The 21,038-nt window shown below is 27.1% G+C and overlaps 4 protein-coding genes across 4 annotated transcripts; 1 reads left to right on the forward strand and 3 right to left on the reverse strand.

The window, feature by feature from the left end:
- Nucleotides 1-4,188: 4,188 nt before the first annotated feature.
- On the reverse strand, nt 4,189-8,451 carry OCT59_012365 (uncharacterized protein; the record flags this gene model as incomplete). The annotated part of the gene is made up of 9 exons (XM_066134403.1): nt 4,189-4,315; nt 4,397-4,470; nt 4,541-4,716; nt 4,783-5,030; nt 5,383-6,803; nt 7,332-7,447; nt 7,518-7,692; nt 7,767-8,092; nt 8,175-8,451. The coding sequence occupies 9 exons, from the start codon at nt 8,449-8,451 to the stop codon at nt 4,189-4,191; spliced, it is 2,940 nt and encodes a 979-aa protein (XP_065989672.1).
- A 3,340-nt stretch (nt 8,452-11,791) lies between these two features.
- On the reverse strand, nt 11,792-12,643 carry OCT59_012366 (uncharacterized protein; the record flags this gene model as incomplete). The annotated part of the gene is made up of 4 exons (XM_066134404.1): nt 11,792-11,924; nt 11,994-12,067; nt 12,146-12,318; nt 12,391-12,643. The coding sequence occupies 4 exons, from the start codon at nt 12,641-12,643 to the stop codon at nt 11,792-11,794; spliced, it is 633 nt and encodes a 210-aa protein (XP_065989673.1).
- Nucleotides 12,644-12,926: 283 nt separating this feature from the next.
- OCT59_012367 (uncharacterized protein) lies at nt 12,927-15,630 on the reverse strand (the record flags this gene model as incomplete). Its single annotated transcript, XM_025312911.2, has 4 exons — nt 12,927-14,608; nt 14,678-14,864; nt 14,943-15,268; nt 15,345-15,630. 4 exons carry the CDS (start codon nt 15,628-15,630, stop codon nt 12,927-12,929), a joined length of 2,481 nt encoding a protein of 826 aa, XP_025188629.2.
- A 2,620-nt stretch (nt 15,631-18,250) lies between these two features.
- On the forward strand, nt 18,251-18,463 carry OCT59_012368 (uncharacterized protein; the record flags this gene model as incomplete). Its single annotated transcript, XM_066134406.1, has 1 exon — nt 18,251-18,463. The coding sequence occupies one exon, from the start codon at nt 18,251-18,253 to the stop codon at nt 18,461-18,463; it is 213 nt and encodes a 70-aa protein (XP_065989674.1).
- Between the last annotated feature and the right edge of the window lie 2,575 nt (nt 18,464-21,038).

Here is a 21,038-nt window from a genome sequence, read left to right on the forward strand (position 1 = left end):
CCCAATTATAACAGAAATACTACGAAACAAGTATTTATTTAAGATTAATATGATATACATAGAATAATAAAAAAAAAAATTTTTTCGTCAATTCTTTTACAGCAAATTCATCCTTAAATCGAACTTTACGATAGATTAGCGCTTATTAATATAGAAGAAAAGATATACAATCGATTATAATGACAATATAATTGGATATTTACATATCGCGTAATAGTTACAGTAAATTTCATCTACTATCAATACTATAAAATATATTTAATATCATATATGGTATCTTACTTTATACCATATAGTATTTTTCACTTTTGTAAAAATTGTAATTTATAAAAAAGTAAATTAAAAATTTATTCAGGCTGGAATTGCGTGATTTCTATGGATCTTTTCATGTACGTCACGTGATTTAGATTATGAAAAATTTTGACTAATTTCATTTAACATTGATGGGATCTATCTCTAGTAACATTAAACTTTTACCAAAAAACTGACCAATTTTTCTAAAAATTGTTCATAGGGGGATTATAATTTTCAGCATCCTGCAATAGAAGTGAAAAATCATCATTTAGCCATGCCCAAGAGGTGGTACCTTCTTTAGGATAAGGTGCAGGTAACCAACCATGCGAGATACCCGCTATATTGCCTCCATTAGTATTTGGATCATAATTTCTTATCCAAGGACCCCCACTTGAGCCAGAACCAACATCTATAGATATACCCCTATGCCACTGGTAATTTGGAAGATTATTTGGAAACTCAAATGAATTTCCTTGCCACTCACAAAGGTGTTGTCCATCTCTGGGGCAGTCCATTTCACCAGAATTATATGGATAACCAAATACAGTTGTTTGATATTCTCCAGGAGGTACATTAAAGTCACAATCGAATGCTCCAGTATCATCTTGTAATTTTCTTCCATCTTGATAATAAAACTTTATAAAGCCATAGTCATACAGTGTTTCATCCTTCGTAAAATCTGACCATATACTAAATGTATGAGCCCTAACTGCTCCAAGACTACCTGGATTTCCATTGTTGTACCCAGGAAAGAAATAGAAATCAGTATTCCAATTCTCATCGATAATATCCCAAATACAATGTGCAGCGGTAATTGCTATATTTCCGTTATTAGTTCTAATTACAGTGGCGGTACAATAATCAGTTGATCCATCTGGTTTTACAAATCTTAAGAGTCCAATAGCACTGAAATTATTATCGTCAGCAAAAGTTCCTGTTGTATTACTCATTCTTTCTTCTGGAGGAATATCAACAAATTTACTCATAGATACCATTTTTGATTTTCTACCCATAGGTTTAGGAAATGCATAACTTGAATTCGTTATGATTAGTATCAATACAACAAATATACATAGTATATGTTTCTTGTTCATTTTCATTAAGGTAACGTATTTTTAAAATTGATTGGAATAATTGAATACACAGATATATGGCAGGAAAAGTTAGTCAATTTATATGTTTTAAAAAAAGACGTTTGATGCTACTACTTTCATTCTCTCATTCTGCTGTATATCATCATATGGCCTATATTAAAATTTAATTAACATGGCCCGACGAGAAAATAAAGAAAGATTAATCCGAATTCCCGAACTTTCGGACTTTCACTAAAAGGAGAAAAAAAAAGAAAATTGAAAACAATCCAAATGTCAAATGTCAAACATTTCCATAATCGAACACACAGAACACACATTCATAGTTTCATGTGATTATCGACATCATTCAGCTAGTATGATAAGTATGATATCGATAGGTGAGCTCTTTTAAATATGCTAATAGGAATAGATCGTAAGGATGTACATTAGTAGATCCATGCGATTAATGAAACCTATAGAGCGCAGTGACTAGGAGCATGACAGAGAGCTTCAAGGTCCAGTATCACGTGCTTTTAGCCCGGTATATAATAATATAGTATAAGTACAAAATCAATTTTTGTTATATATCAAATTTTGTGCATGCTAATACTTTTTTTATGATGATGAGAATAACTTTAAATATTGACCAGCAACTATCCGCTATTTTTTCAAACATTCAATATGTTGGACATACATACACATATACCTTCTGCCTACCTTAAATAGAACTGATACTAACAATAGTCAGGAATTAGGAAAACTTTTTCTTTTTTTTTAAAAAAAAAAATTTCTCACGAAGAACCAATTAATATGTATTATATATTAAATACTATTTCTTTAAAGGATACGTAATGACTACGCTTGGAGAACATAATGCCCGCTGAATTATCAAAATAAGAAAGAATCTACAAACATTTTACACAGTGTCACAGCCGGTATATTTATTCATTATTATTTTAACTCCATAAAATCGACATTCTACAATCCCGACACCAAGATCCTGACAAACCCAAATCCCGTTGAAATAAAATCCCGATAGTCACAAATTCTGACAGTTAAAAATCTTGACAGTCAAAATCCCAAAGTTTTTTTTTTTTTAAAAAAAAATTATATAAAATTTTCATAATTTTAACACAGTAACGGGCTAATTTATTCAATATAATTAAATATAATCTGTAAATTTTATTAATACCAATGTAAATTGTTTGCAAATTTTATTAATATTAATGCAAATTAACTAACGTTACTATATTATTAATAGTTAAAAGGATTATGTACAGTATATTATTAGGTTCATCATGGCGGATTTATGAAATTGTCCGTAATGTCAAATTAAATAAATTAGTCACCAAATTTCTATTTAAGTCCCAAATTTATTAGTGAACAGTCAAAGATGAGCTCTAAAAAATTTTTTTGTACCCCAAATCTTGCGTCTAACCAATTTTTCCGTTACCTAAACAATTTTTCCAGTGTTAAAGGTACGTCATTATTTGACATTTTTTCTTAATGTTTCTGTAAGTCAATTTTAATTCCTGAGGGCGCAGCAGGGTTTTTGCCAAATTTCATAAATCCACCGCAATGTACTAAACTATTCCTTATCTTCTAAAATTAGAAATAATTGCATTAAAAAAATTAAGTAATCCTAAATTCATATCGAATCTCAGACAAGATTTTGGCTGTCAAGATTTTAGATCAGGATTCTGTGACTGTCAGGATTTTGATTCAATCCTTTGCTTCTCTAGTTGCTCTAGTTGTGTGACTAGCAGCCAGCTGTAGTGTTTCCTATCCAGATCGAAACACTAGCCAGCCGTCACGCTGGCAATTTCCGAAATGATAAAGTTCAATGAAGTAATTCGCACGCCTAGATATTAGTATGATCATCAATCAAATGATGAAATAGTATGTGATTATAATTTCTGCATTAAAACCTAAACCTAATTGTATTATAGTATAAAAACTAATTACGTAATTTTTCTAATAAGAAGTTTTTGTCAGGATTTTGTGGTAAACTCACTATATAACATTAAAAACTTATTAGTTAACTATCCATAATTTTCTAGAAATACTTCATAAATTTTAAGAGAAAAAAGAAGAAAGGAAAAGAAATTTATTGCATAAAAGTGTCTACACGCATCAGTCGCAATCACGTTAAATGATAATTTTTTTTTAATGATGGGCCTCATGAAATCAAACTATAAATTATTAAATTTCACTCAATTACTAAAAAAAAAAATGCTGCCTCATTTTTCAAAGATTTATAATTATTTCATTTTCACAAGTTTTATTGTCGCATTTTGCATTTTCACAATTATTTGACTAAGCCGAGCCGAGCCAACGAATTAATAGATTTTAAATATAGAATTTACGAAGTGATCAGCTGATTATCATATCATTTTTGCTCGTGCGAAATACACGTAATAAAAATAATTAATTTTTAAGAATAATTTTTACTTTATTCAGTTTATTGTTTAAAATCTCTTCTTGAGTTCAATAAATTTAGAACAATTCCTGATGTCTATATGAATTGAACCACTCCAACAATAGAATCCGAATCCGATTTAACCACAAGAAAATACGCGAAACTATGAAAAAAATTAGATTATTTTTCATTTTTATTCCGTTGTTTATAATTTGGGTAATATAAAACGTGATTTATTGGTTAATGATAGCGAATAAATGAATAAATTTATAAAATATTGTGAGATATTATTACAAAAAATAAATAATTATCGACATGAATTCGAAGAAAAACTCTACGCCATTACAATGTTAATTTTGGTCAAAATTACGTTATCTTCCACTGAATTAAATAAGTCCAATTCTATTGAATCTTGAGTTTATTTAATAAATCTTGTTTCATTTCCGGAAAATCATTTTTACTCCAATTATCCTTAATAATTAATTCTTCAATTTCTTCTTGAACTTCATTAAAATTAGCATTAAAATATCTGAAAAAATTAATTAATTATAAATCAGAAAAAAAATCAAAAAAAAAAAGTTTAAATAAATAATTTAATAAATAGACATACAATACTTCAGGAAACCATTTTCGCCAACGTCTCTGACACGGTAATAGGTAAAATAATTCAATATCAGCTACAACCTACAAGAAATTGAAAATTTTAGTATTTTCAAGTGCAAGAATTTTATATTAATTAATAACGGTATTATACCTCCGCCATCATTTTCCAATATGAAGCTTGAACATCATCGTCTTTCTTCACCTCACTAAATAGCGTAATAAAAACATTCAACATAAATATAATCATTATGACTATAAAGGAACCCATCAATATTACTAGTGACGGATTTTTTTCATATGGCCAATTGGAAAATGAACTCGTGTCGCCTAATAATTGGATAAATTAACTATCGTTGAATACTTTTTTTAGTGAAAAAATAAATATAAGTATACCTGTGAGTAATAAACTCGTTGCAAAAAATGAAGTAGAGAAGTCTGTAAACGTGTTTGTGTTCTCATCAGGTTTTTGTAAAATAAATAAATTATTATTTAAAACGTTAGTAGTTTCAGTAGTTTCATTTTCATATACTTGATAAGTAGGGATCAAATTCCAAGGATTATTAGGGTCATCGTTAACTATACGTTTGTCTAAAGAATAACTCGATTTTGGTGATAATAGAACATAAAACGCGAGTGCGTAACTAAATAAAATCATCAATATGATGCAAAAAAAGAAAAACCGTAGCTGTTCCGAAATTTTAATGAGAATTATGTAACATGGACCATAAAATCTAGTTATATTAAAAAATGATAATAACTTCAAAAATAAAAATAGGCATGAAAAAGACAGATATGGAATTATCTGATAATTTATGTCACCCGCTTTACTTGTTCGAAGCCAAAGAACAGAAGTGTAAATCGTAAACGAATACACAAATATACCTATAATATTTTAAGCATACTGTATGTAAATAATTATATAATTTTTATAATTAGTGAAAATGACGTGAAGTAAAATTAAACATTGATTTCATACTAAACATCAGCTCATACTCTCTGAGAAAATTACGGGTGTCACGAAACATCTTGTAAGCAAACTTACGAAGCATAAAAAACAGATAAAAGAATCCAAATGTAATCGAAATTCGCAGAAATTGTTCTCTATGAGCTGCATATCTATACTGAGATTGATCAAAAATAGCTGTATTGGCAGCAAAACTAAAGCTCACAGCTAAAAATGCGTGTCCAGACATGATTATAATGTGATAAACATATCCATAGGTAAGCCATTTAAAATTAATTAATTCTCGTCCATTCAATGATTTATAAATATCTCTGTTCATTGTTTCAACAAATGGACTAGGTTGAGGTAGAAGAAGATCAACCCACCATTTATAATCTTGTGGGTAATTAGCGAACTTAATATAAGGAACAATAAAGGTAATTTTTGGTATATCTATTGGAGTCAATATACTTTCTGAAGAATTACTGCGATCTTTATAGAATTTTTTATACAATTTATGCAATGGATAACCATACTTTGTCCATAAAATAGATCCAGTTAGATTAACCATTTGAGGAGGACTTGTATAATGACCTCGATATTCTATTTTGTAAGAAGGAGAATCAATAATCAGATTAGTTTCTAATGAAAATCTTTCAATATATTTTGGAAGACATTTATTCAGCAATGGCATTGCAGAAGTAATAATGCTTAAAAATATTCTGTTGTTTCTCAAATCTTGTTTAAAATGGTTCATACAATTTTTGTAGATATCATCTATTAATTCTAAATCATGTTCTTTGATTGCGAATACTAATAATTTGGCACCATATTTTATAAGACTCAATTTATTATTTATTAACTCTGAAACCCATTTGTTTAATTTAAAGCTATCATGATTTGGTAAAGGTAAAGTAATTTCTGAGAATACTTTTTCAAAATCCTGTGACAAAATCATATTCAAATTCATATAATAAAAATATGTTAAAGAAACATTATTATTAAAATAATAAATAAAAAGACCGATTGATGTTAATATAATAATTTCATCGCCATTAATTAATTTGATTCCAAGTAAACATCCTTTTCCAAAATTATGCTTTTCAATTTTTGTGCAAGTTAAGCTCCATTTGCTACTATCATTAAGTTTTTTAAAAACTTGCAATACAATTTTAGCGTCATTAATTCTTATTTTCCACTTAATATTATTATGAATTAACTCATCATCATATTTACTTGTATAACCATTTAAGGATACAACTTTCTTGACTTCTCGGAATAATGCGCGTAATGTATCTTTATATGGATTAAATAAAAGAATTTTCAAATGTTTGAATGCATCCTTGATTTTTTCAGTATCATCACGTCCATCAGAATTTAAATATATATTCCAGCATTCAATAATATTTTTATCATTTTCATCACTTAATTTATCATAATCTTCTAACGATAATTTTTCTTCGATTTTAATCTTCAGGAAATTTTTATTTAGAATTCCATATGCGTATTTTATACATGTTGCCGAAATATTTCGGCTATTTCGCCCACATGACAAACTCTTCAAAGCAAAATCATCTGATTTCATAGATCTGGCTGAAATTAGGCTTCAAATAGGTTAATCCGGGTCTGAAGAACCTATGAAAGAACTTTTGAGGAATTTCGACCAACTTACATAATTTCGGCAGGGCTCTGGAATTTCGGACAACCTATATTTAATATATGGCCAAAACTTTAAAGTCCGATTCGAAATTATTACAGATTATGCCGAAATTTTCTGAAGTCTGCTAAAAGTTGCTGCAGATCTGGCCCAAATTATCTGAGGTTTAAAAAATTTTATTGATATATCTACAAGTAGCTATATTTTGGTGCCGAAATGCGGCCGAAATTGAAAAAAAGTTTCGGCAACATGTATAGCGTATTTGTTTGTAATTTGAATGTTATTTGGAAGAATTTCGGATTGATATTCATTTGATAAATGATTTAAATGGTTTATGTATACTTTCCAATAATATTTCATGATGGAATTCCAAATTTTACTATTATGGTCGAGTAAAGTAAATAGTAAAGGATATAACGTCAAATCAATATGCTTCAATATATTATATAATGAAATTTCTAATAAAAAAAAGAAATAAATTGAGTATCAATAACAATAAATTCATTAAATTAATATAAAAATATATACCATCATTTATATCCAAAGTAGCAATAGGAATTTCTAATTCAATTGAATAAATAACAATTTTATTCTTTTTATTAGCATTTTTATCGTTGGATTCGTCATCCCTGATATTTTCATATTTGATTCCTAGACAAATAAAATTTTCATTGCTTGAAATTTTGATATCTTCTTCTTCAAACTATTGACAAATAGTAAATTAGTTACAATATTTCTCAAAATAACTTTAATGAGTACTCTTAATGCATTTATTACCTTGTAATCCTCATCATCGGCAAAGATTCTTGCACTTTTTTCAGTAACTATATTCCATTCATAGATGCAATTACTTGAAAGCAAATAAAGTTTATTACATTTTGATATGCTAATTAATTCAAAATCTTGGGGTATCTCGTAAATTTGTTTACACATCCATTTGCCATTTTTAATCTGTGTGGAATAAATCCGAAGAATTTTTTGATTCAACACTTCATTACATATAATAAATTCGCCTTTTACATTAAAGGTACAATGATTCTGATAAATATTTTCATCGTAATATAGTTTAATCTCGTGTGTGTTATTATTCATATCGACTATTTCTGATAAAATAATAAAAATATTTTAAATAATCAGAATCAAATAAACGTCGGTGCTATCCAACAAATTATTGTTATCACTTACTAGGTTTATTATTACAAATATAAACGAGCTTTTTATCATCGGAAACGCATATTTTGTCCAGATTTTTGATCTCACTAACTGTAATATGTTTTTCCTTGTCTGTGCCAAATATATTCCAACCGAAAATTGATTTATCTTTCTGATTATAAATAACAAGGTATTCTTCATTTGGTGATACTTCTATTTTTGTAATAGGTTTGCTTTTATTGATATCAAGATCAGCTCTCTCGATATTATTATCGTTGATTTCTCTGATTTCAATGGGGAAGTCGTTCATTTGAACTCTGAATTTCTCCTTTGTTAGAGTAAGTGAAACGGTTCTGTTGCTACTTCTTGGATCCAGAACAAATTGTTATTTATTTACAGTAAATAAAAGGCTTTACCTTCGTAAGGAGAAGCGCTATCTTATATATATATTGTTTTGTTTGTGTATGTTTATCACATCAAATATTACAAAAATATTACCTTTTAAGAAATTACTATATTAGAACTTGCAGTGTGACGATAAATTTATATTGATTGTACTATTTGGAAACACCGCAATAAAAAAATTTGTTTGTTGTATCAACGTATCATGGTACAGTATTTTCGTCCTACAAATTTACCTCCATCATTTATTGGTTTATTTGATGACGTACCATTACGTTTGTCCTTTGTTTTTTTAAAATTTTTATTATTTCAATAAAGTGAATTCTATTGATTAAGAAATTGTACAAAAAACTTTTAGCAAGACTGTTGGTCATACATATGATGATAATACAGTATCTCATTTTCTAGAATGTACTTTAATTATTATAAAATTAAATTTATCTTAATTAAATTTTTTTACACATTAACTTCAAAATATTCACGTAATGTACTGCTGCTTTTAAGCCAAAACTCACAAGAGGTATTGTTCGGTTATTCTCCAGCCGAAATAACATATATTATGATTTTATGTACAATTCTAATAATTTTTTAAAATTACCGTGTTATTTAATGATTTATAATTATAAAACCGATTTCAACTTTACTAAAAAATCCCACCTTTTACAATACTTAAATATCAAATCTATTATCTAATGTTTTGTAATACATTCGTATTTACGCTTTTTACGTGTGATTAGTTTGATCAGTTTCTCTATCTGTTAAACTTTTTTTTTTTTAACGATTACAAATATAGAGTAGTTAAAAAAACAAAATAGAAATTTAGTACTTTTATCATAATTGCCACATGCTTTTTCTCTGTGTTAATATATCGCTGTTTTTTTTACAGGAGTTTGTAAAAATATGATATATAAATATCCCAGACTTACAAAAATTCTTTAATATTTTGAGAAAATTAACTTTACCGTATATTCTTTTGAACTTGATTATAAAATTCTTTTATTAAATATATATTAATGAATTCTCTTCTTAGGAGGATGAGGATATTCCATATAAATGATGAAACTTTTTTTTTACTTAATTAGTAATGCATTTTATTAATAAATCGATAACCTTATAACTACCGATTTATCTAAATGATTATAACTAATCTATAAGACTAAAAAAAACTAATTGTGTAAGTCTACAAATTTTTGTTACCTATTACTAATTAATAATATTTTTTTTAATTTTTTTTTGATTTTCTAATATTTTCTTCTGTTTTTCGTATTATAGCTATTTTCATTAAATTTAATAAATTTAATAACAAAAATTTGTTTACAAATTGTGAAATCAAAAAAAAGTATTACATTAAGAAAAATAAAATCTAATTAATTTTCTATGTAGGAACGTACGCGAAATTTAGACAAAAATTCTCCACTTGTCCATAATTCCAATACCCTTTTCAAGAAAAAAAACCTAACCTTATTCTTCTTAATTTGTTTGCTTTATTGGACGTTTATTCGCTATCAGAGTCTTCTCTGCTGTCACTACGCGTTTTTTTGTTTTCGCTCAATTTTCGGTTTCTGATTCCACAACTTTTTCTTTACCTTTAGATACGCTTGTTTCTTTTTTACCGCTGATCTTGTTTAAAATTTTCTACCACGTTATTATTTGAAACCGAAGGACTAGTTTATCGCACATCCTTCTTCGGGGGAAGAACAATTTGTAGATGCGTTTTGTTAGCCGTCTTTCGATTGGCCGGCTTCTTGAAGCTTCCACCTTGCTTATAATTTCATCTTGCGCTTTTATATGTAGCCCTTTACCTAAATCTTCGGTCATTGCTGAATTATATGTGACCTTGAATAGATATTGTTCATTATCAAAATACATTAATTCGAGATCCGGCTATAAATCAGTGAAAAAAAAATGGGGCGAAATTTTGTAAATCATTAATGAAATTTATTTAATTGGTATTTTTGTGGGTAAGGTATCAGGACCCCGAGCTATATATATAGAGAGAGGTAAGGTGCAGCCAAAAAAAATTACTATTAGCTCTACGCATTTTTTCAGGGCCGGAATTATTATAATGCCAGTCAGCGTCTAAAAAAAGGAAATAAATTCCGGCCGGCATTATCTATAAAAAGAAAGATCTACATGATTATTTTGGTCAATTCTACACAAACTCTTACCCTACCTTTTATGGAGGTTCCTTAATGTACATTGAAGGTGTGCGATATTAACGTACAAACTGGCCGGAATTAACGTTAACGCTATCACGTGAAAGTGCATAACTCCGCCAGTTTGTACGTTAAAATTGTACATCCCACTGTACGTTAAGGACGCCCCTTTTTATGTATATCTCGGGGTCACTGCATCCAAATGAAAATGTTACGCAGTATTTTATGGCAGAAAAACCACAGCTTTCGAATGCATTATTAATTTCTCTTCCGATAAAAATTAAAAAATGACTTGTCTTTGTGCCTTACTATTTACGAATTTTTAACTGATCGATATCCGGATCACGAATTAAAATATATTTCACTTTGTTGATTTTAATGATTTTAGCGAATGACTGCCATACTCTCTTATGTAATCCTTTATAATCGTATAATCCTGCTTTTCATTATCTTTTTCGCTCAGATTTTTAACCGCCTGCCAACTATATATTTTCTTTATATTACTAAATGAAATATTTGCGTCAAACATTCTAAAGAAATATAAACGTCCATTTTTCGTTATCGTTATATTAGATCCACCCTTTATGAAAACTGATTCCATATCTTTTGTTAAGCGGATTTTGGTCTGGACAGTTTTTATATTTATAGTTTCGTTTGATCGTTAAACGTTCCACATAGCCCACTTGTTTCATCGTTTCGTATTCTCCTCATCTTTCCAACGAACTAGTATTCTTGACCGAATCGTCCAACACCATGTAAACTAATCTTATATTTTGTTTCAAGACTTAGAAATTAGTATAAAAGCTTTAGAATTACACAAAAGGATTAGATGCACAACAGATAATTTTTCTTTATTTTAAATATGAATAAATGAAATCGTTTTGATATACATATATATATATATATCAATTTACATTATTTGGTAAAATAATACAAAAAATAGAAAAAAATATAATAAATAAATAATGTGAATTCTAAATAAAAATTTGTGTGGTTATATCGTTGACTCTAGCCAAATTACGTTAACTTCGACCGGAATTAAAATCATACGAAGTCGCAATTACAACTTTCAATATGTCAAATAAGACAAGTCTAATTATGTTGGATCTTGAGTTTGTTTAACAAATCTTGCTTCATCTCCGGAAACTCATTAGTATTCCATTTGCCCTCACTAATTAATTCTTTAATTAATTCTTGAGCTTCACCAAGTTCTACATCAAAATATCTGAAAATTTGATTCAGTAAAAAAATTAAGTAAATTTATTTAAACATATAAATAAATGAATATACATACAATACTTCAGGAAACCATTTTTGAAAACGTCTCTGATGTGGTAACATGTAAAATAACTCAATTTCGGACATAGCCTACAAGAAATTGTTAAATAATTTAGTAATTATAACAATTCATGAATTCCAATATTATGCTAAATAATGGTATTATACCTTCGCTTTCATTTTATACACTACGCCTAGAATGTCATCATCATTCACCTCACCGTACAATGTGATAAACACATTAATAATATATATGATCATTGCGAACATGAATAAAACCATCAATATTACAAGCTCCGGATTATCAACAAATGACCAATTGGAAAATGAACTTGTGTCACCTAATAATTAGATAAATTAACTATCGTTGAATACTTTTTTTAAATGAAAAAATAAATATAAATATACAGTACCTGTGAGTAATAAAATCGTTGCAAAAAATGAAGTAAAGATGTTTGTAAACATGTTTGTGTTCTCATCAGGTTTTTGTATAATAAATAAATTATTATTTAAAACGTCAGTAGTTTCATTTTCATATACTTGATAAGTAGGGATCAAATTCCAAGGATTATTAGGGTCATCATTGACTATACGTTTGTCTAAAGAATAACTCAAGTTTGGTGATAATAGAATATAAAATGCCAATGCAAAGCTCGATAAAATCATCAGAACGAAGTATATAAAGAAAAATAATAGTTTTTTCACGACTCTAACAACTACTATATAATATTTAGCATAGAAATTAAATATCTTTAAAAATGTGACTGTTTTAATAAATAAAAATAGACATAAAAAAGAAGTAATTGAAGTTGTAACTCTGGTTTCACTTGTTCGAAATAAAAAAGCAGAAATGAAAACCGTAATTGAATACAAAGATACATCTGTAATGTTTAAGTATAAGCAATTAATAGTATTCTTTGTTATATATTCTTGAATGATATGAAATAGTTTAAATTTTTATACCAAATAAAAGTCCAGAAATAAGCCAAATTTCGTTGAGTTTATAATTTTGAAGTTTAAAATTATTAAAGCTGTAAATAAGCTGGCGAAGTTTTAAAGTCAGATAAAAAGATCCAAATATAATTGAACCCAACAAAAAAGTTTTTCGATCATCTTCATCTCCATAGATAAAAGCAAAGGCAAAATACACAGCTAAAATTGCATGGATTAACATTATATGAAAATAAAGAAGTCTACAGGACCTCCATTTAAACCGAAATATTGCTCGTCCACTTCTTGTTTTATAAATATCTTTGCTTAATGTTTCAACAAATGGACTAGGTTGAGGTAGAAGAAAATCACTCCACCATTTATAATCTTGTGGATAATTAAAGAACTTAATAAAAGGAACCATAAAGGTAATTTTTTGTATATCTGATATGTCTTCTGAAGAATTTCTGCAATATTTATGGAGTTTTTTATACAATTTACGCAATAGATAACCATAATTTGTCCATAAAATAGATCCAGTTAGATTAAAAATATGAGGAGGATTTGCATTATTAAGACTTATACTACTTATACTGTAAGAAGTATCATCTATAATCAGATCTGTTTCTAATGAATATCTTTCAATATATCTTGGAAAATGCCTTTTCAGCAATGGCATATTAGATGTAATAATGCTCAAAAATATTCTGTTATTCCTTAAATCCTGTTTAAAATAATTCATACAATTTTTATAGATATGCTCTATTAATTCTAAATTATTTACTTCGATTGCAAATTTTAATAATTCAACACCATATTTCAAAAGGCTCAACTTATTATTTGCTAAATTTAAAGCCCATCCATTTAATTTAAAACTATTAACACTTGGTAAAGGTAAAGTAATTTTTGAAAATATATTTTCATAATCTTGTGATAACAAATCCATATGATAAAAATAGTTTAAAGAAATATTACACTCGTTAAAATAATAAATAAAAAGGCCAATATTCGTTAATATAACAATAACGTTGTTATCAATTAATCTGATTCCAAGTAAACATCCTTTTCCAAAATTATGCTTTTCAATTCTTTTGCAAATTGAACTCCATTTGCTGATATCATCATTTCTTTTAAAAACTTGCAATACAATTTTAACGTCATTAATTTTTATTTTCCACTTAATTGTATTATAAATTAATTCATCTTCATATTTCTTTGGATATTCACTTGGTGATACATCATCCATAACTTTCTTGACTTCTCGAAATAATGCGCACAATATATTTTTGTATGGATTAAATAAAAGAATTTTCAAATATTTGAGCATATCCTTGATTTCAACAACGACATCACGTTCATCAGAATTTAAATACATATTCCAACATTCAATAATTGTTTCATCATTTTCATGACACAATTTATCCCAATTTTCTAACAATAATTTTTCTTCAAATTTAATCTTAAGAAAATCATCATCTAGAATTCCAAATGCGTATTTAGTTGTAATTTGAATATTATTTGAAAGAATTGCAGGTCGATATTCTTTTGATAAATGATGATTCACATTTGAACCGTCTAAGCAAACTTTCCAATAATATTTCATGATAGAATTCCAAATTTCACTACTACGATCGAATAAAGTAAGTAGTAAAGGATACAACGTCAAATCGATATCTTTCATAATATCGTATAAAGAAATATCTAATAAAAAAAGTAAATAATTAAGTACCGATAATAATGCATTAAAACAAATTAAAATATAATATATACCATCATTTATATCCAAAGTAGCAATAGGAATTTCCAATTCAATTGAATAAATAATAATTTTATCTTTTAAGTCCTTTTTATCATTGAATTTTTCATCCTCAAAATTTTCATCGTCCATTTTTTCATACTTGATACTTAAACAAATAAACCTTTCATTGCTAGAAATTCTGATATCCCTTTTCTCAATCTATTGATTTGTTAAATAAAAATTAATTATAATATAGAAAAATATTTTTCAATGGAATAATTTGACGCATTTTATTACCTCTTCATCATCCTCGTCGGCAAATATTCTTATATTTTTTTTAGTGACTATATCCCATTCATAAATACAATTTCTTAAAAGTAAATAAAGCTTATTGTATTTTGATATGTTAATTATTTCGTAATCTTGGGGTATCTCATAAATTTGTTTACACATCCATTTGTTATTTTTAGTTTTTGTAGAATAAATCCGAAGAATTTTTTGATTCGACACTTTGTTACACATAATAAATTCACCTTTTACATTGAAAGTACAATGGTTCTCATAAATACTTTCGTCGTCATATAGTTTAATCTCTTTTGTATTATTATTCATATCGATTATTCCTAATAAAATAATTAAATTTTTATGATATAAATAATAAATATGTGATTCAACAAATTATTATTCATTTTTACTTACTAGGTTTATTATTACATATATAAACAAGATTTTTATCATCAGAAACACATATTTTGTCCAGATTATTGACCTCATCAACTGTATAACGCTTTTCCCTATTTGTTTTATTTGTTTCATATATATTCCAACCGATAATTGATTTATCTTCTTGATTATAAATAACAAGGTATTCTTCATTAGGAGATACTTCTATCTTCGTAATAGGTTTACCATTATCGATATTGACTTTAGTTTCATCGGTAATATTATCATCGATTTCTTTGATTTCTATGGAGAGGTCACTCATTATAGGAATTAGGAAATTTTTTTCAAAAAAATTTACCTCGTAAAAGAAAATTACCATCTAATATATATTTTAATTATATTTAGTATACAGTATATATTACCTTTAAAGGATGCGGGATACATTTTGCATCTGATATTCTTATTTTGGTTAATTGCAATAAGATTATCAGATCTCTAAACTTTATTTTTAGACTTATTGACATACGTTCGGATTAAAGATACTATCTTGAAATCAGAAATTTCACAAACAATTTTATGCATAAAGGCTGTTGTGTTTTATTATTCGCATATTGCATTTTCATAATTGCTTGAACAATCTTTATGTATATATTGTTGAGCCCATATCAAAAAAAGGCAAAAGAAAATAAAAAGTAATCTTATTTAATTATTCTAAGTAAAATGTAAAATTATGAACAAAAATTGACAGTACTAGTATATAAAAGTCCGCTAATGAAAACGACTTACTAGCATGTAGATTCTTCCTTTTTATGAGTGCCGATCTCTTGTTCCTTATTATCTTTGTTTAGCCATTAGTTCTAGATTTATTAAGATTCATTTTACAAAACGCCAGGTGAAATAAAGTTTATTTGTCGTATTTTTTTGTTATCTTGATTGGCATGTATTAGTTGTAACAAGGATGATACAATAAAAGAATTTCAGATCACCTTACCGGATTCCGGAAGTGACCTACACGTTTTCTATAGTCAGTAGGATGGAAAAACGAATATGATTATCAATCAGCTAATATACTTTCATCTGATTAACTTCTTTTGTATGAATCTCTAAAACAACCGAAACATGATTAGATTGAAAGAACTTGATAATAAGTAATTGATGACGTAGAATATCATAATTTTTATTGTCCTAACAGCTAACGAATTCATTTAATCATTGTAATATGATGTGGGATTAATTGAGCTCTATATTACGTAATATCAGTAGAGAATATAATGTTTTGAGTTCTAAAAGAATAGAAATGCGTCTCGCGGAAAATAAAATTGGTGCGGTATTCTTCGACAAAGAAATTTGTGCTAATTACATAATAGGTGGTTTGGAGTCGAGAATTTTTCACAATTATTAAGAATGTTTGATATAATTCTCATGATATTTAGAGATGATAAATTGGCAAATTAACGAAAAACTTTGTTCGTGCTAAATAAATCACGTGATCGGTTTTTTTGGTTTTATGTTTCCCTTATTAAATACCTATTATACCACCAATTCAGTTGTAGCCCAAATTTGACCCATGTTCCAAATCAGATTTAAATCTTTTAATGCTTTAATCAACTTTTCTAAGACTGGTTAGTGGTTGTCCCGAGTCGGATACGGTTCGTCGCTACAACAGATGTAAAAAAATTAGAACAAACATTACAAACATTACAAGTAAAATCAAATTTATTAAACTTTACCTTTTTCATTAATTTTAATTGATGAATAATGGGAATAAATAATACATAATTAAACGTTAATGAAATTACACATAAAGGTTCATTTTTTTTGATCAAAATTATTACACGATATTTGTTACAACGATTTGATTCCGAATGCATAATAATAGAAAGCTGCTTTGTATACAACAAATTCATTTTAACTTATTCATAAAATAAAGATTTTAGCGTATGATGAATGTAATCGTCAAAATACTGTATTTAATTGGGGTAACACATGCAATGCAAAACGTTTTCAACAAATTTCAAAAATCTGGACTAGTGGTAATAATGATATTGATAAATTCATTCAAGATACTCAGTTATAAGCAAACATTGGTTATAAAGAATGGATACCTTATGATAGATTTTATAATATTAAATATATCTCAAAAGGAGGGTTTAGTAAAGTGTATAAGGCAAATTGGATTGATGGATGTATACGGTATTGGAAAAATCAAAATTGGGAAAGACAAGGTCAAAATATGTTCGTTGCTCTGAAAAGTCCAAATAATTCAAAAAATGTTACATCAGAATTTATGAATGAGGTATGACTAATTTATTATTTAAATTTTCTCATATATATTTGTGTATATACTGTGTATATATTTGTACATATAATCTCATGTTAGATCGCACTACATTACAAAGTAGATGATATATTAACTAATATTATTAGATTTTACGGAATAACGCAGGATCCAGAAACAAAAAATTATATGATGGTTCTGGATTATGCGGATAATGGAAGTTTACGAAATTACTTGGACACTAATTATAATAAATTAAGTTGGAGAGATAGGGTTGAATGTTTACGTTTTATTGCATTAGGACTTGGATATATTCATAAAAATAAATTAATTCATCGAGATTTACATATTGGCAATATATTAACTCGTATGAATAATGTTTTTATATCTGATATGGGATTATGCAAACCTGCAGATTACATTACACCAGAAGATACAAAAAATTATGGTGTTTTGCCTTATGTGGCTCCCGAAATTTTACGAGGACAAGGTTATACTCAAGCTGCGGATATTTATAGTTTTGGTATAATTATGTATGAAGTAATTTCTGGATTACCTCCATATTATGATATAAAACATGATGAAAACTTAGCAATAAAAATTTGTCAAGGCTTCAGACCAAGGTTTAATATCAAAGTTCCCTTTCTAATTTTATATTTAAAAGATGCTTGGATGCGAATTAAACCGACCAACAGTAAGTGAAATTAGTAAAATTATAATCCGATGGTATAGTGAATATTATGAATCCAATGATGATAATCGAACAGAATTAGTTAATAAAGAAGAACTACTCAATTATAAATTATCAACTAAAAGTATACCTTCAACTAATTTAGCATTATCATATGAAATACATTCAGAAGTTATTTATAGGTAGATTACTTAATTTTGATAATCTTCCTGAACCAAAAAACTCTTAAAGATTATTACGAACAAAATGATAATATTATAAGCAAGGAATCTTTAGGTATTAATTAATAATTTTTAATAATTTTAATTATAAAAATCTTAATGAAATTTATTTAATTAAATAGAGTATTTACAAGTTGATATTTCTCAATTGAAAATTAACGAATAATGGTCGGTAAATTTTTAATTTATCATTAATATGTTATTTATTCATTCTTAAAAAAATTATTATATTTATTATATTCTATTTTATTTCATTTTTTTTTTAGATAGGAAAAGGGATAATTTTTTACTTAAAGAGATGAAATTTTATAGTATTATTTTGTTATTTTACTTTACCTAAGAGATAACGTTTATTTAAAGGCATATTTTTTATTTTCAATATAATGATATTATTGGTGTTTACGGAATATTTATTATGGCCTAGTATTATCATGAATGATTTCAAAATAATAAAATTAATGGTACAAAGTTTTATGTAATCATTAAGAAGCAAAAAATCTTATGATTAACCCTGTAAATATAATTCTTTTAATCACAAACCTTAAAAGTCATTTGAGAGAAACTTAAATTTGCAAGGTCAAAAATATTGTCTAAAATCAAATTTCGTGCTTCATAGATCATGTGATATAATTACCAAACGAAAATCATGTGACAAATTTTTTGTCGCAGTAAATTTTAGTTACACGTACTTGTTAAAATCATTTTTTTTTGTAGATGCAAACTTCAATATTTTCAACAATTGGACTAAATTTATTCAGTTATCAGCAAAAGATTCTTTTAAGTATTAAAATAGATAACATTTCATGATATTGTTAAAGTCAGAGTTTGGAAAGTATATAAATTATTAGAACAAAACGATATTCGTTGCTATTGTCTAAAGAGATGCGAGAAAAAAATACATCAAAAATAATTCATTTGACGAAAAAATAAAATTACCAGGTCCAGGTGCAGGATGATACACACCCGCACCTACCAAAATAGTGGGTTTATCCGATATAAATGGAATCAGTATGTGATCAAGGAATGAGTTCATTGACGTTAATCTTTAGACAAACGTTCCCACAGAGTTGCTTTTTTGGCTTTTGAGTATGCTTATCTTGGATACATTGTTGTTGCAACACCAATAACTGTGTCGCCAACACGTTTAATTTCTGCGTAACGGCCCGTGTTTGGAAGGATACAGAAAATTAGCTGTTGGGCTTTGGAATTATTACCAGCCTTCAACCAGGCTTGTTTTCTATATTTCCTTGAGGATTCGCATGTAAGATTGAAGGATTTCTATTTGAAATATTTTTGAGAATATAATAATATTAATTGGAAACTTGAATGATTCATTGGAATAATAAAATCAGGAATTTTGGGAGTTTGTTCCATCAGGGCCTTAAATTTTGATCCCGAAGGAGTGAGCTATTATTATTCTACCAAAGTGAAAAGGATGAAAAATTATGAAATTATAGAAAAAGAATTATGAAAAAGTTATGTTAAAAAAAAATACAAGAAATCAAGAAAATCATGAAAATCATGAAAAAAATTGTGAATATTATGAAAATTAAAAAATACATATTCCAAGAAACCTGTTGCTCTGAAAGTTTAGATAATTAAAAAATGTTATATGATTGAGGTATAATAAATTTATTATTTGATGAAATTTTTTAATTTTTTTTTTTACTAACATTTTATTTTATTTATGGGAAATGTACAGATTACTTCATATCATAAATCAACCTTCAAGAGTTCAAGGTGTTTATTGTGTTTGCGTTATTGAATTTTATAGAACAATTCAAGATTCAGATGCAGAAAATTATATGATTTGATCTTGATTTTGTAACGAATGGAAGTTTATGGTACGAAATTAGTTATATGTGAATTAAGTTGGGGAGTATAACATTACAATTATTACAATTGGACTTGTTCATTAATCTATTAATGTTAGCCAAATAATGATGCTATCAGAAAATATATGCTATATTTTTCCTAAATTTTATGAGGACTAAAGCTACTTATATTTATAATTGTATATGAAGTGATCTCTGGATTATTTACATATCATGATGTAAGCTACGATAGAAATTTAGAAATAGAGAATTTTTCAGGAATTAGGTCAATCTGCGCAATTGAACGAACACGAAATTACGATGACGAGAGCTATAATATTATCTCTCGTTATCCACGAAATGGGAGAAGCAGAAGAGCGAGCAGAGATGGAAGAGTCGGTGGTACTCATTGCGCTTATAATTAAATGATATCGTTAAGTCGACCGACATCAGAAGAAATTAAGAAGGTTTTGGGACAAAATTATCCATTTACAAAAAGAAAAACAGAAGCAAAATTAGAAAAGTCAATATTCTTTCTATTAAAATGATATTTCTAATTCGAAATTTTTAATTTATTTAAATGGTTTATTAATGCTTTAATTAATATATTATAATTTTTATTTTTATTTTTTTATCTTTTTTTTATTTTAGATCAAATAGTAAATTTAAAAGTTAAGAATAAAAATTTCTAATTTCGTAATTGTAAAAATGTAAAGTTTAATTTGA

The sequence above is a fragment of the Rhizophagus irregularis genome, chromosome 2, assembly GCF_026210795.1.
Source record: "Rhizophagus irregularis chromosome 2, complete sequence".
NCBI classification, from domain to species: domain Eukaryota; kingdom Fungi; phylum Glomeromycota; class Glomeromycetes; order Glomerales; family Glomeraceae; genus Rhizophagus; species Rhizophagus irregularis.